The sequence below is a fragment of the Euprymna scolopes genome, chromosome 10 (genome assembly GCF_053919585.1).
Source record: "Euprymna scolopes isolate OS-2025 chromosome 10, ASM5391958v1, whole genome shotgun sequence".
Classification (NCBI taxonomy): Eukaryota; Metazoa; Mollusca; class Cephalopoda; order Sepiida; family Sepiolidae; genus Euprymna; species Euprymna scolopes.
The window spans coordinates 97,103,138-97,115,450 of record NC_136491.1 but is presented as its reverse complement, the minus strand read 5'-3'; the positions used below and the strand labels follow the sequence as shown (position 1 = coordinate 97,115,450).

The 12,313-nt window shown below is 34.5% G+C and overlaps 1 protein-coding gene across 1 annotated transcript in view; it reads right to left on the bottom strand.

Annotated features, from left to right (window-relative positions):
- Positions 1–2,924: 2,924 nt before the first annotated feature.
- The window catches only part of LOC145286512 (uncharacterized), a 64,824-nt gene continuing 55,435 nt past the window's right edge, over positions 2,925–12,313 (bottom strand). Inside the window, exon 2 of the mRNA XM_080135411.1 lies at positions 2,925–2,972. Within this exon, the coding sequence (XP_079991537.1) occupies positions 2,925–2,972 (48 nt within the window). The remainder of the gene's footprint in view (positions 2,973–12,313) is intronic.

The following is a 12,313-nucleotide window of genomic DNA, read 5'->3' as shown; positions in this document are numbered from 1 at the left end:
AAATGAAGATAGAAGAAAAATAGGGAAATAATATTGTTTTATGGGAATTGCTCGGACAAAGCGTGAATCCACTTGATGTAAGAAACCAACAAGAACGAAGGATGCTTATTGTTAGTGATGAGTGGTGTTGCATCTCTGAGCCTGTTTTACAAGTATTTTAGTGAAATGTGCTGATGAATACGTTGCACTTGTGCCTCCCTCGACGTACCTATCTCCGACAAAAACGCTTAGCAACAAAATCTCACCCCTTCACTGTTGAGATCCCTAAATGCCAGAAAGCTTTATACTCTAATAGTTTCTTCCCTCAAACAGCTAGACTTTAGAATTCCCTTCCTGTTGCCTGCTTCCCTGGCTGTACTGATATGCAGAAGTTCAAATGTAACATGAACAAATATCTTGTTAATCTTTCCTAGGCATTGTCCCAAGTAGTAGTCCCTTACGTCCAAGTGGCGATATGCCTTGTTAGGGGTGAACGTGATTTAAAAAAATATATTGCAAACATAGGAGATGCTTATTGGCTATTTTCTCGCAAAGGCCAAGGTTATACATAGGTGAAAAACAGCTATCAGGAAGAGAGTTCCACAAGTCTGCAGTTCTTGAAGGAAAGGCTACTGGACTAGAAAGCTGTATTACAATGAGCCATCAAAAACAGCGAGTTAATGGTAACCACTATATTAACGAATAAAATGATTTGAAACAAAGAAAGCAGTGAATAGATCAGACAATTCTGACGACCACAAGCCATAATAGTATTTATAAAAATAGATTGAGAATAGCAACATCACGTCTGTGAGAGAGGTTGCAGATCAGAAGAAATGGTGGGGGGGGTGGAACAATCAAATTAAAAATACGTTTTTGCACCTTTAATGGGATAGAGATCCCCTAGCCCAAGTATGACAACAGTACTCCATACCTGGTTTGATAATAGATTTGTAGACGTATAGAATAGCCTCGGATTCCAGGAAGTATTCAAAGCGATTAACCAGGAATTGGGGAGATGGTTCGTTAATTTCCGTCCACCTCTACTACTGAATGCTAATAATACCAAACGTCTATCGCTGATAATACTAAACATATACTCTAATGCAATTAGAATATGAAAAGGGGTCGACAAATCTTCTACTGAAGCTGAAATCATAAATCGCAAACAACTGAAAAATTAAAGTACTGACGATTTCTATTGTTTCTTATGCATATTTTTATAATATTTCTCAGGTTGTTGCATAAGTTCTCGCCATTTCATTAAAAAAATTATTCTAAAACATGTTCGATATTTGGCAAAGTGTTATATACCATTAGAAAGCACGTATTCTGTTCTATGAGATAATGGTCATCGTTTTTTGCTCATATAATTTTTTCTCGTTTTTCAGAACCGTCAAATGGATTGTCAAGTAGATAAAAAATCACATTTTCGACACCTCATTCTTTTCGCCTTTAATGGAGGTCAAAAGGGAAGTGAAGTGACTAAGGATATTTGTGCCGCATATGGAGAAAACGCTATAGCTGAGAGAAGTCTTCGAGATTGATTTATCAGATTCAAGCACGGTAATTTTTTTTTACCTCAATGACGCCCCTTGTTCCGGAAGACTAATCAAGATAGACGAAGATCAACTAAGGGATCTTTTAAAGGAAGATGGCCATCAGACATGTAGAGAATTGGATGAAAAGATGAAGCGTGATTTTGCGACAATTTCACGCCACCTTCAGTCGATGGGATTCTGACAAAAACTTAGAGCTTAGGTTCCACTCGAATTTACTTTTGCTGTTAAAATTCTTTGATTTCTTAAAAAAACAACAAAAAAAACAACGAGAACTTATGCAACAACCTAATATATACATACTAGTAAGTCTCCTGGCGTTGCCGGTCGTAAAATACGCATAAATACTATATTTAAATTCATACAGAAACCGAGACAAGTGCATGCGAGTATTATGCTTTTTTTCTAAACAGTTCATTTCTTGTACATAAAAAAAATTACTCGAGTTGACATCGAAACCAAAACCAAAATACCGTGAGTCAAGTACGATAACCATTAGGCCTGCTTGACACAACTTTAAATGGTGTTTTCAAACCAACTCGTTTATAACATAATGAATCTGTCATGTGAACCATTCACGCATGCGCATTCGTGGTACAGTTAGCAAACAGATAAAAATCCGACGACTCCCACATACCAATTTTCCAATTTTGACACTTGAGAGGCTCATTTTTCCAAATGGAAACCAATGAAATAGTTTTTTACTTGGTTGAATATGCTATATACCAAATTTCAAGTCTGTAGATCAGAGATCCGTTGAGTATATAGGTTGAGAATTGTACTCACAGAGTCATAAATTCTCACTTTTATGGATATATAGATAATATTGTTGTTTTGTTAGAGACAGAAATGGTTCAAAAGTGAGTTTCACGAGTTTCCAGATTTACGATTTTTGTATTTACTTTCTCGATTTTCACAGAAGTCAGCACGAAAAAAGATAGTATCTGTCAAAACATTCAACGCCGTGCACATAACAAATTGTCTATGAGGAACAGAATAAAGAAAAAAAGAAATCTTTTCATTAAATATATAATTGTATCACATAAAATCTGTTGTTATATCATTTATTTACAAAGGAGTCACCACTCATCGAGGCTTTAAGTCCATTCAAGGATAAGGGTTAATGTGTGTATAGCTATTTGGACAAGAGCGCAATAATCGTTAGTAGTGGAAATTTGGCATAGTTTGATTATTTAAGATGACGTTTCAACAAGAACTTGTTTACATTGGACTTGAAGCATTGGACTGGGAAGCAAACCAGCGAAACAAAGTTCCACAAGCGAGACGTTCCGATAGAGAGTTGGGAAAATTATTGATAGCGGTTTTAGCTTTGCGTATAACAGCGAGAACTTCTGTTAGTATCCTGTAAATAGCTGTTTCTTTCAGCTAATTATCTAATTGTGTCACATCAGATCGAAACTGAAGTCCACATACCTAAAAAAAAAAATCAATAAATAAATAAGTTAAAAACAAAACAACAACCATACCATAAGTTAAACTCTTGTTAACAACTAAGAAAAGACAGTAAAACCCGTCTACAATATTATTGTAAAGTCACGATTGAGGCTAAAAGTTTACTAAGTTCATCGAATACTGAGTAAAAATATTAAACCGATGAATCAGTGAAAAAGTGCGTGTATATTTGTGTAGCTGTATTTGAATGTTTTAGTGTTTGTATCTATGTGTATCATGTTTTTTTTGCAAAGAGTCAATGCTTATCAAGGCCCGAAAGCCATTCGAGGATAAGGGTTAACAAATGTAAGGTGATAGTGTATTAATCGTTAATGGTGTAAAATGGGTAGAATTTGATTATTTAAAGGGACGGCTAAACAAGCATTTGTTTACATTGGACTTGAAAGTTACCATATTGTAGTCGACCGGGAAGCACGCCAGAGGAACATTGTTCCACGGGTGGGTAGGTCTAGGAACGAAGCTTTGTTCCTGGAGTCTGCGTTTAGATTTAGACACAGAGAAGAGAGTGGAGAAAATTGTATGTAGTAGTTGTAGCTAGCCGAGTTTTTTGTGAATGTTTGGCAAGGGGGGGGGCATAGATTGGAGTTCATTCGAGCATTTGTCATGAAAATTACGATAGAGCAGAGAAAGGTTCGCAACGTCTCTTCCATGGGAAATGTAGCAGAGCGTGGACGCGCATATGCAGATAATCAGTCATGCGCGAAATGACGTCACAGTAAAGAAAAAAATGCAATATAAAAATGAAGTCATAGGTGGCGGGAGAATGAGGAAACAAATGTCTTTGTCACAAAAAAGAAGTCGAATTATTACTTGTTCTATGTTCCTTGCAACGTACTCTGCTACAACGTGTGGGTCTCGTGTGTAAACGTGTATACACCGTTACAAAAGAGGTTTCCGAGAAGAGAAAGAGGCATCAACTATTAGATTTCGAAGTCGGTTTTGAATTCTATCAAGGCAGGATAGGGACACTGAGTAGCTATTGCCCAGATGTGGCAACATTACTCCATTTTAGGACGTACTTGGCTCTTATACGGATAGAGGATTGCATCGGCAGTGAAATACCTGCTGGACTGGTAGATTGATCCAACCAGTTTCCAGCGATCTTGGCAACAGACTTGATTTATGTGTTCCATTTCAGATCAGGAATGATAGTCAATCCTAGACGCTTATAAGGACATGGAGCTTCCCGAAGACGGGAGCCATTCATTTCAATTGGGGTCAGATGGTGGTTAGAGCGATTATGATGACGATTATGATTATGATTTATATGTCGGACGTGTGTTTATATATATATATATATATATACTAGATTACCCGTAACCCGTTGGGTCAGTATGTTATATTAGCTATGGAATTCATGTATGAGCGTGACACTTGTGACGTAAAGAAAATAGGGGGGGTTGACATAACAGAAACATTTCTATGAAAGTATATTAAAATGAAAAATCACGGATGGGCCACTCAAACATGAAAAAAATCCTCCCTATTCGTGTAAAGATACCTATTTTTCCGAATAATCGTTCAAAAATCGAAAATTAAACATGATTTTCCTACGAATCGAACGGCGATGAAAGTCATTTAGCAGCAAAAACGCACATGAACCTACCGATGAGAAATATAAGAATGAAAACCCCATATTGGAATCCTTCAACCAAGTTGTAGAAAGTTAAAATCTAAAAATAAAAAAAATTAATAAAACCCGAAGCAAAAAATAAAACCTAAATAAAATGAAATAAAATAAAACTAATATTGAAACAGATTAGTAAATGTGTCAACAAATTGTCGTAAACCGGAAAGTAGGTTACATCACTCGTTACAAGGTCATTTGATTTTTTAAATTATACATATATATATATATGCGTTTATATATGTATATATGGGTGTGCATTTGTGAGTGTCTTTATATGATTCATATGTATGCGTATCAGTTATATATCTGTGTGTGCGTTTCTATTTTGTATATATCTGTATGTATATGTGTATATATATATATATATATATATATATATATATATATATCTTTTTATTCAATTTTCACCCCAAACAAGGCACAGTGCCACATTGAAGTAGAGAGCTAATATCAGGAAGATAAGTTGCAGGGATACTATGTAGGGAGTTGCGGAGCAAGATATTTGTTCACATTACACTTAAACTTCTGCATGTCAGTATAGTTGGGAAATCAGAATCCCTGAAGGGAGTTCCAAAGTCTAGCAGTTCTGGGAAAGAAACTATTGGAGTAGAAGGCTTTCTGGCGCCTTAGGATATCTACTGTGAAGGGGTGGGATCTAGCTGCTTGTCGAGTTTGTCGGGGGTATTTACATCGAGGGGGTACAAGTGCTTGTAGTTCGTTAGAGCATTCACCATTAAAATACTTGTAGAACAGGCAGAGGGATGCAACATTTCGTCGATGGGACAGAGGCTGAAGCCTGGATGACAGTTCAGGACCCATCAGGTTGGCAACTCTCTTTTGAACCCTGTCCAGGAGTGAGAGACAAGTAGCAGATGCACCATCCCAAATGTGACAACAGTACTCCTTACATGGGCGAATGGTGGCCTTATAGAGGTACAGGGTACTTTCAGGCGTAAGTAGCTGTCTAGCACGGTAGAGAGAGCCCACCTTCTTTGCAGCAGTCTTGGCAATGCTCTCAATGTATTTGTGCAAATTCATGTTCCCTGTGAATGTTAGCCCGTGTTCTGTATATATACCTGTGTATATGTGTATTTTTTGTAAACATGTACGTTTGTATATATGTGTATTTAGATATATATACGTGTGTATGTTTGTATGTTTACACATGTATGCCTTTGGTTGTGTATGTATGTATGTATGTATGTATATATATATGTATGTATGCATGTATGTATGTATGTGTGTGCGTGCGTGTGTGTGTGTTGCATGTATGTAGATTTATAGAAAGATAGATATCAAGCCTAACTTCCTCGCAGGAACAAGAACATTAAAGAATGCATTGAATTGCTTTACACATGCCATCACTGGATTTCGAGCGAAAGCCAATTGCCTTTCGTGTAAAAAAAGACGTTGATCCAATGAGTACAAAATAACAATTAAAAAGACTGCAGAATAGCATTGATTGACCTCAACTAAATCGCGCACCTGAACAAAAGAGCCCGGGAATAAAAGACGCGGATAAAAAAGAAAGGGGCGACTTCAGGGTGACAGGCCAACCCACTATCGTGGCGGTCTAACGCCCTCCTCGTCGGTGTATGAATGGCAAGACCCGACCTGTATTTTCAGCGGAATGACGAGTACAGTCAAGCATAAAATATTGATGGCATGTCTCGTCAAAACATTTTGTTCAAATAATAATGCCGAATACTTTCTTCTTCTTCTTCTTCTTCTTCTTCTTCTTCTTCTTCTTCTTCCAATGTACTTTCGTTCCTTTTTTTCTTGTTTATTTTTTATCTAGCTGCATTAAGTTTAAAACTCTTTCTTTCTTTCTTTATTCATTTATCTATTTATTTATTATTTGGTAATATTATCAAATAATTTCCGTTTCCACTCAGTAGTTTATGAGGTTTTCTTCTTCTTTGCTTTCTTTTTCTTTTATCTTTCTTTTCTTTTTTTTTTTTTTTTTGCTTTCTTCTGTTTTCTTTCTCCGTTTTCTTTGTTTTATTTCATTTCTTTTAATCCTTTTTCTTTGCTTTTTTTCTTCCTTTTCTTTGCCTTTTTCTTCTTATAATGTACCTTGTCCTTTCTCTTGTTTTTCCTTGCCTTCTATTTGCTGTTCTTCTATTCCTTTTTCTATATCTTCTTCTTTTTTGTCTTTTTCTTCTTCATTGCATTTTCTTTTGTCTTTGCTTTTTGCTTTGCTTGTTTGCTTGTTTTTTTATTCTTTTTTCTTAACACACATCCGTTTCTAATTTTTCTTGTTATTCTTTGCTTCATCTTTTGCCTTTCTTTTTGCCATCTCTGTATCTTCTTCTTCTTCATCTTCTTCTTCTTCTTCTTTGACTTCTTCTTGTCTTTTTTCTTTTATTCTCTTTTCTTTACATTTTTGGAGCTATCTGTATTCTTTTTCTTCTGCTTCTTTTTCTTCTTCTTCTTCTTCTTCTCTACCTTTCTTTTCCTCTACCTGTCTGTGCGGTGGCTGGAGGGAGTGTTCATTGATATTAATACTTTTATCATTTCTCTGTTACAGCATAAAAACGGGACAGGTTGATTTTATAATGACGCTGCCGGATTGCAACAAACCCCTGTTAAGCAAACCTTTTGGACAGGTCACTCTTCTCCCATCCGACTAATAAACGTACTGATGTGCGAGCGTAGCAGAACCGGTGGTTTCATGCTATATATATATATATATATATATATATATATATATATATATATATATATATATATATATATATATATATATAATGCTGATTTTTAAAACGCGATACGAACATGCAAGTCACAGCGTACACTAATAAAATAAAGAACAAGCAAACAATGACATCCGATGCGTCTAAAGAGAAACATTAAAATCTGGCTTGGAATCAGTATTCTTCTGTTTCCATTTCACTTTGTTTATTTCAAATATAACTAAACAGGATAAAGTAAGGACTACCTTTTGGGTTGAGTGAAAAATAAAAAATTAAAGGAATATAAAATTTATCGAAGTTAAGCAACAATGGGTCTGGTCAGTATCAGATGGGTAACCATTTGGGAAGTCTAGGCGCTGTATGTACCTCGCCAAGTCGTAGAAATTTCCAGGTGGGTATCTGGGGGCGCGTTTAACTCACTGAGGAAAATGCATTCCCGAATCAAACTGGAAAGCAACGAAAAACTACCATCTTTACTTATCTTCTTGAAATTACTATGTACCGCAAGATAAAATGCCAGGTTGGGAAACGGGCGCGGTTTATATTTCTCTCTAGGGTAGATAGGCTTCTCTTAAACCGTCGTAGTGATTACTTCACGATAGAAAAAAATACCCTTGATAGCCCTGGCGAAGCATCAAGTATTCAGCTACGGACAAGATTTGAATTACATTACGGCCGCATGTACGTTTTTTTTATGGCTCTACTGCTGCTGCTGCTGCTGCTGCTGCTGATGATGATGATGATGATGATGATGATGATGATGATGATGATGATGAATAATTGTGTCATCGATACACCGATGAAGCCTTTCCGTGAGTGATTATGATATTTTTACATAAAAATATAATTGAAAATATATAATTTCGAAACGGGCAGAAAATTTTTTTTTATAGTAATACAGTGTTTCTGGATGAAATATGGATTGTTTTCTTATTAACTATTATTATAAGATATTATAGAAAGAGCTCTGGTTGAATTATACACTATTGAGCTACTACACAAACTGTTCTGTGAACGTAAAGAAATTTATATAATATATTGTTTCAATATTATTATCATGGGGGGGAGGGGAGATAGGGCATCCTACCGGATAACAAAAATTCACCAACTATTTAGGAATCTCTAACTGCGAATTGTTTTCAAGATTGTAACCTTCCCTTTCAGTTCAATTGTTTGTATCTTTCTTTCACGGTTGTTTGTGTGAGTAAAATAAATGCACATCGAAGACAATTCACAATATTCACATTGGGATTTTCGTATTGACGGTTAGAGTTCGATTCCGTTTTGCGACACTTGTATTTCTAGCTGTGATACAGTAAAGCAATCTGTCTTGGTTTAAGTTTTCCGATAAGTGAAATCGCCAACTGACGTCATCATTGTTCTTCATTTCGTGAAACGAATGGAGCTTTCATGCACCTGGCAATATTTACATTGAAATTTCGTTTACTTTCAGTAGGTACCGGATGGTCAGGAGCACCAACTGTTGTTTGGGTGGAAGAGGTTCGATTCCGGCTTGAGCAACATGTTTGTCTGGTCACACAGAAGAGTATTGATTCAGAGAAATATCTGTCTTTAGATGACTATATATATATATATATATATATATATATATATATATATATATATATATATATATATATACTAGCAAAAGTACCCGTCGTTGACTGGGTTCAAAAACAGCCTACAGAAAATGGACTCTGGTTTATTAAAGTATGATAGGTTATGAAAAGGAAGGGTTGTAATGAGATAGCTTCGAATTTGGGGTATCAAAACCAAAGCAAAATATGATGAAAATAAAAATAAAATAGATAAACCCCATAATTTATTATACCATACCTGTTCACACTGACACATTTATCACAATATTCTGTGGATCTATATTAAAAAACCTTGTTAAACTTTGTGACATATTTCCATTCTATGGAGGTCAGGTGCGAACGAACACCCCCATAATTTTATTATTCCATATTTCTTCAAACTGAAACATCATTATCAAAGTATACTTACGCAGATAGATATGAAACGTATTTATTAAAGTTTGTTCCTATTTCCATTCTATGGAGGACAGGCGCGAACGCAGACCCCACAATTTTATTATATCGTCCCTATTTAAGTTAAAACATACTTATCAAAGTATTATTATGTACATATATATCAAGAACACTTGTAAACGTTTTTTTTTTAATTTTTAAATTTTTTATTTCCATACTTTGTGGACCAGGCGCGAACGCAGACCCCACAATTTTAATGAACCACCGTCTGCCAGATCAAACATACCCATTCCTGTGTCTCGATACATCTATCATTATATTCAATCAGTTTTTTAAAATAGTCAACCATATAGAAGCATATTCGTGACCACACACACACACACACACACACACACACACATACACACACACACACATTTAGCTTTATATTATAGATATCCGTCTTGTGGTAGTTATCTGCACCAACAAAGATTAGCAGTAATACGTGTGGTTGGTTCTATACAAAGCCTTCATCGCTATAAACAAATCATATATAACAAAACCATGAATATATACAGCATGGATTTTGAAACCTACAACAACCTATTTATGAAGGAACTCAATAAAAACTATAGAGTAGCAAGTAATGAAGAACTGAATAGTATAAACTCTGAAACCTTAAAAATAAGTGAAAAAATGAACATACAAGATAAGATAGAGGGATATACACAACCATTGTGCCCACGTTTTACCCTAAAAGATCATAAACCAGAATTCAACAATAATCCTAGCATTAGACTGATTTCTCCATCTATTTCAGATTTGGGAAACATTAGCAAAAAAATACTAGACGAAATCCTACCTAAATTAAAAAAAAACAAAATTTACCATAACCTGTGGAAATCATCGGAAGAGGTAATTGAATGGTTCGGCACACTACCCCAAGGCAAAAATAGAAAATTCCTTATGTTTGATATAGATTCATATTACCACTCAATTGCACCAAATCTCTTCGAGGAAGCACTAGAACTAGCAAGAAAACTAACAATGATAACAAATTTAGAATTAGACATTATAAGACTAGCAAGAAGAACTCTAAATATGATAATAAAATATGGACCAGAAAGAACAGAAACCTCAACTTTGACGTCACAATGGGGTGCCCGGATAGTGCACAAGTAACAAACCTTGTAGGTCTTTACATACTAAATGAACTATATAAAAAGATGTCTGGACTAAGAGGAGGACTATACCGGGATGATGCATTATTCTACTTGAACTCAACAAATAGGTTATTTAAAAATAAAAATTAAACAATTCTTCAGTAAACTGAACCTAGATATAACAATAGACCCAAACCACAAATGTGTAAACTTCTTATACATAACCCCGAATCTAGACAACAACTCCTATGAACCCTACCATACACCCAACCAAACGCTATTCTATATAGATCACAAGTCCAACAATCCGAATAGTACGAAAAAAACACTTATACCTAGCATCTCAAAAATAATATCCAAAATATCACAAAGAATTATTCAATAAAAACAAGGAATATTACAAACAAACATTAGCTAGATCAGGATATAAAGAACAAATTAAATTTGTTAAGGAAACTCAAAACAATAACATAGGTACAGAAAGAACAATAAACAATCCAAATGTAATATCTTACAACATGTCGGTGAGGAAATATAAAAAAGGGAAAAAAGAGCAAAAACAAATGAAAAAATGAAACACAATAAACACGAAAAAGAAAAATGAAAAGATAGACCATAATAAAACTGAAAGAGAAGTTAAAAAGAAAAATAGACGGTTCAATCCACCGTTCAGTAAGCATATAAATAATAACATCCCAAGGGAATTTTACCAAATTATAGAAAAAAATTTCCCGCAAGATAGTAAACTAAGTAAGATAATTAATTAAAAAAAAAACACTGTTAAGCTATCCTTCTCAACGTCTGCTAACTTAACAAATACCATAATTGGCTCAAATAGCACAAAACTAAACAAATTTTTGAAAAACAGAAATAGGGCAGAAAATGAATCTAACAATGTAAAATAATGTAACTGCCGGGACCCTGATGAATGTCCAATGAGACTACACTTCAAGTGTAGTATACAAATGTGAAGTTATAACAAATAATGAAACTAAAGTATATCTGGGGAGCACCGGAACTTGCTTTAAGGAAATATATCGTAATCACCTAGCATCGTTTAAAAATGAAACTGAGAAAGAAAATAACACCAAAAATAACGAAAACAACAACAATGTAAATAAAAATGAAAACAACGGTAGAAAGGATCATAACAATAGTGACTATTACAACTATTGTAACGAAAATAGAAACAGAACCAATAGCAATAGCGAAAACAACCGGAAAAAAAAACAAAGAAAAACTCAACCACTTTAGCAGTATGGATTAAGGAATTAAAGGAAAATAAAACTGAATATAAATTAAGATAGTCAATAATTGATAAGAGGCAAAAATATAAACCTAGCAAATCGAAAAGATGCAACCTATGTATATTAGAACCTTACCATATACTAATATCAAAAGAAAAATTATTAAACAAAAGACTAGATGTAATCCACAGGTGTTTGCACAGAAACAAATATTTAATTTCACGCACTAGAGCAGATTAGGAAAAAATGCAAGGTAGGTAATCCTAGATAAAAAAGAATGATACCACGAGAGTGATCTCCCCTGCATCGGGTAATATAATGCAAATTCAAACACTAAGCAAAAAAAAAAACAATATTAAAATAAACACGCATAAATATGGGAATAAAACTATATAAAATGTTATGATAATTGAAAAAAAAAAAATAGGAAAAACAGGGAAAATTAAAACAAAAATAAATAATTAATAAATAAAAAAAATACGGAAGTACGGGTTAAAACGGAAAACTATCTTTACATAGCACACAAAAGATGGAGGAAGTGAGGAAGCATGGCTGTGGAAATCTTTTTACCCAAATACGATGCCCAGCATGTTAAA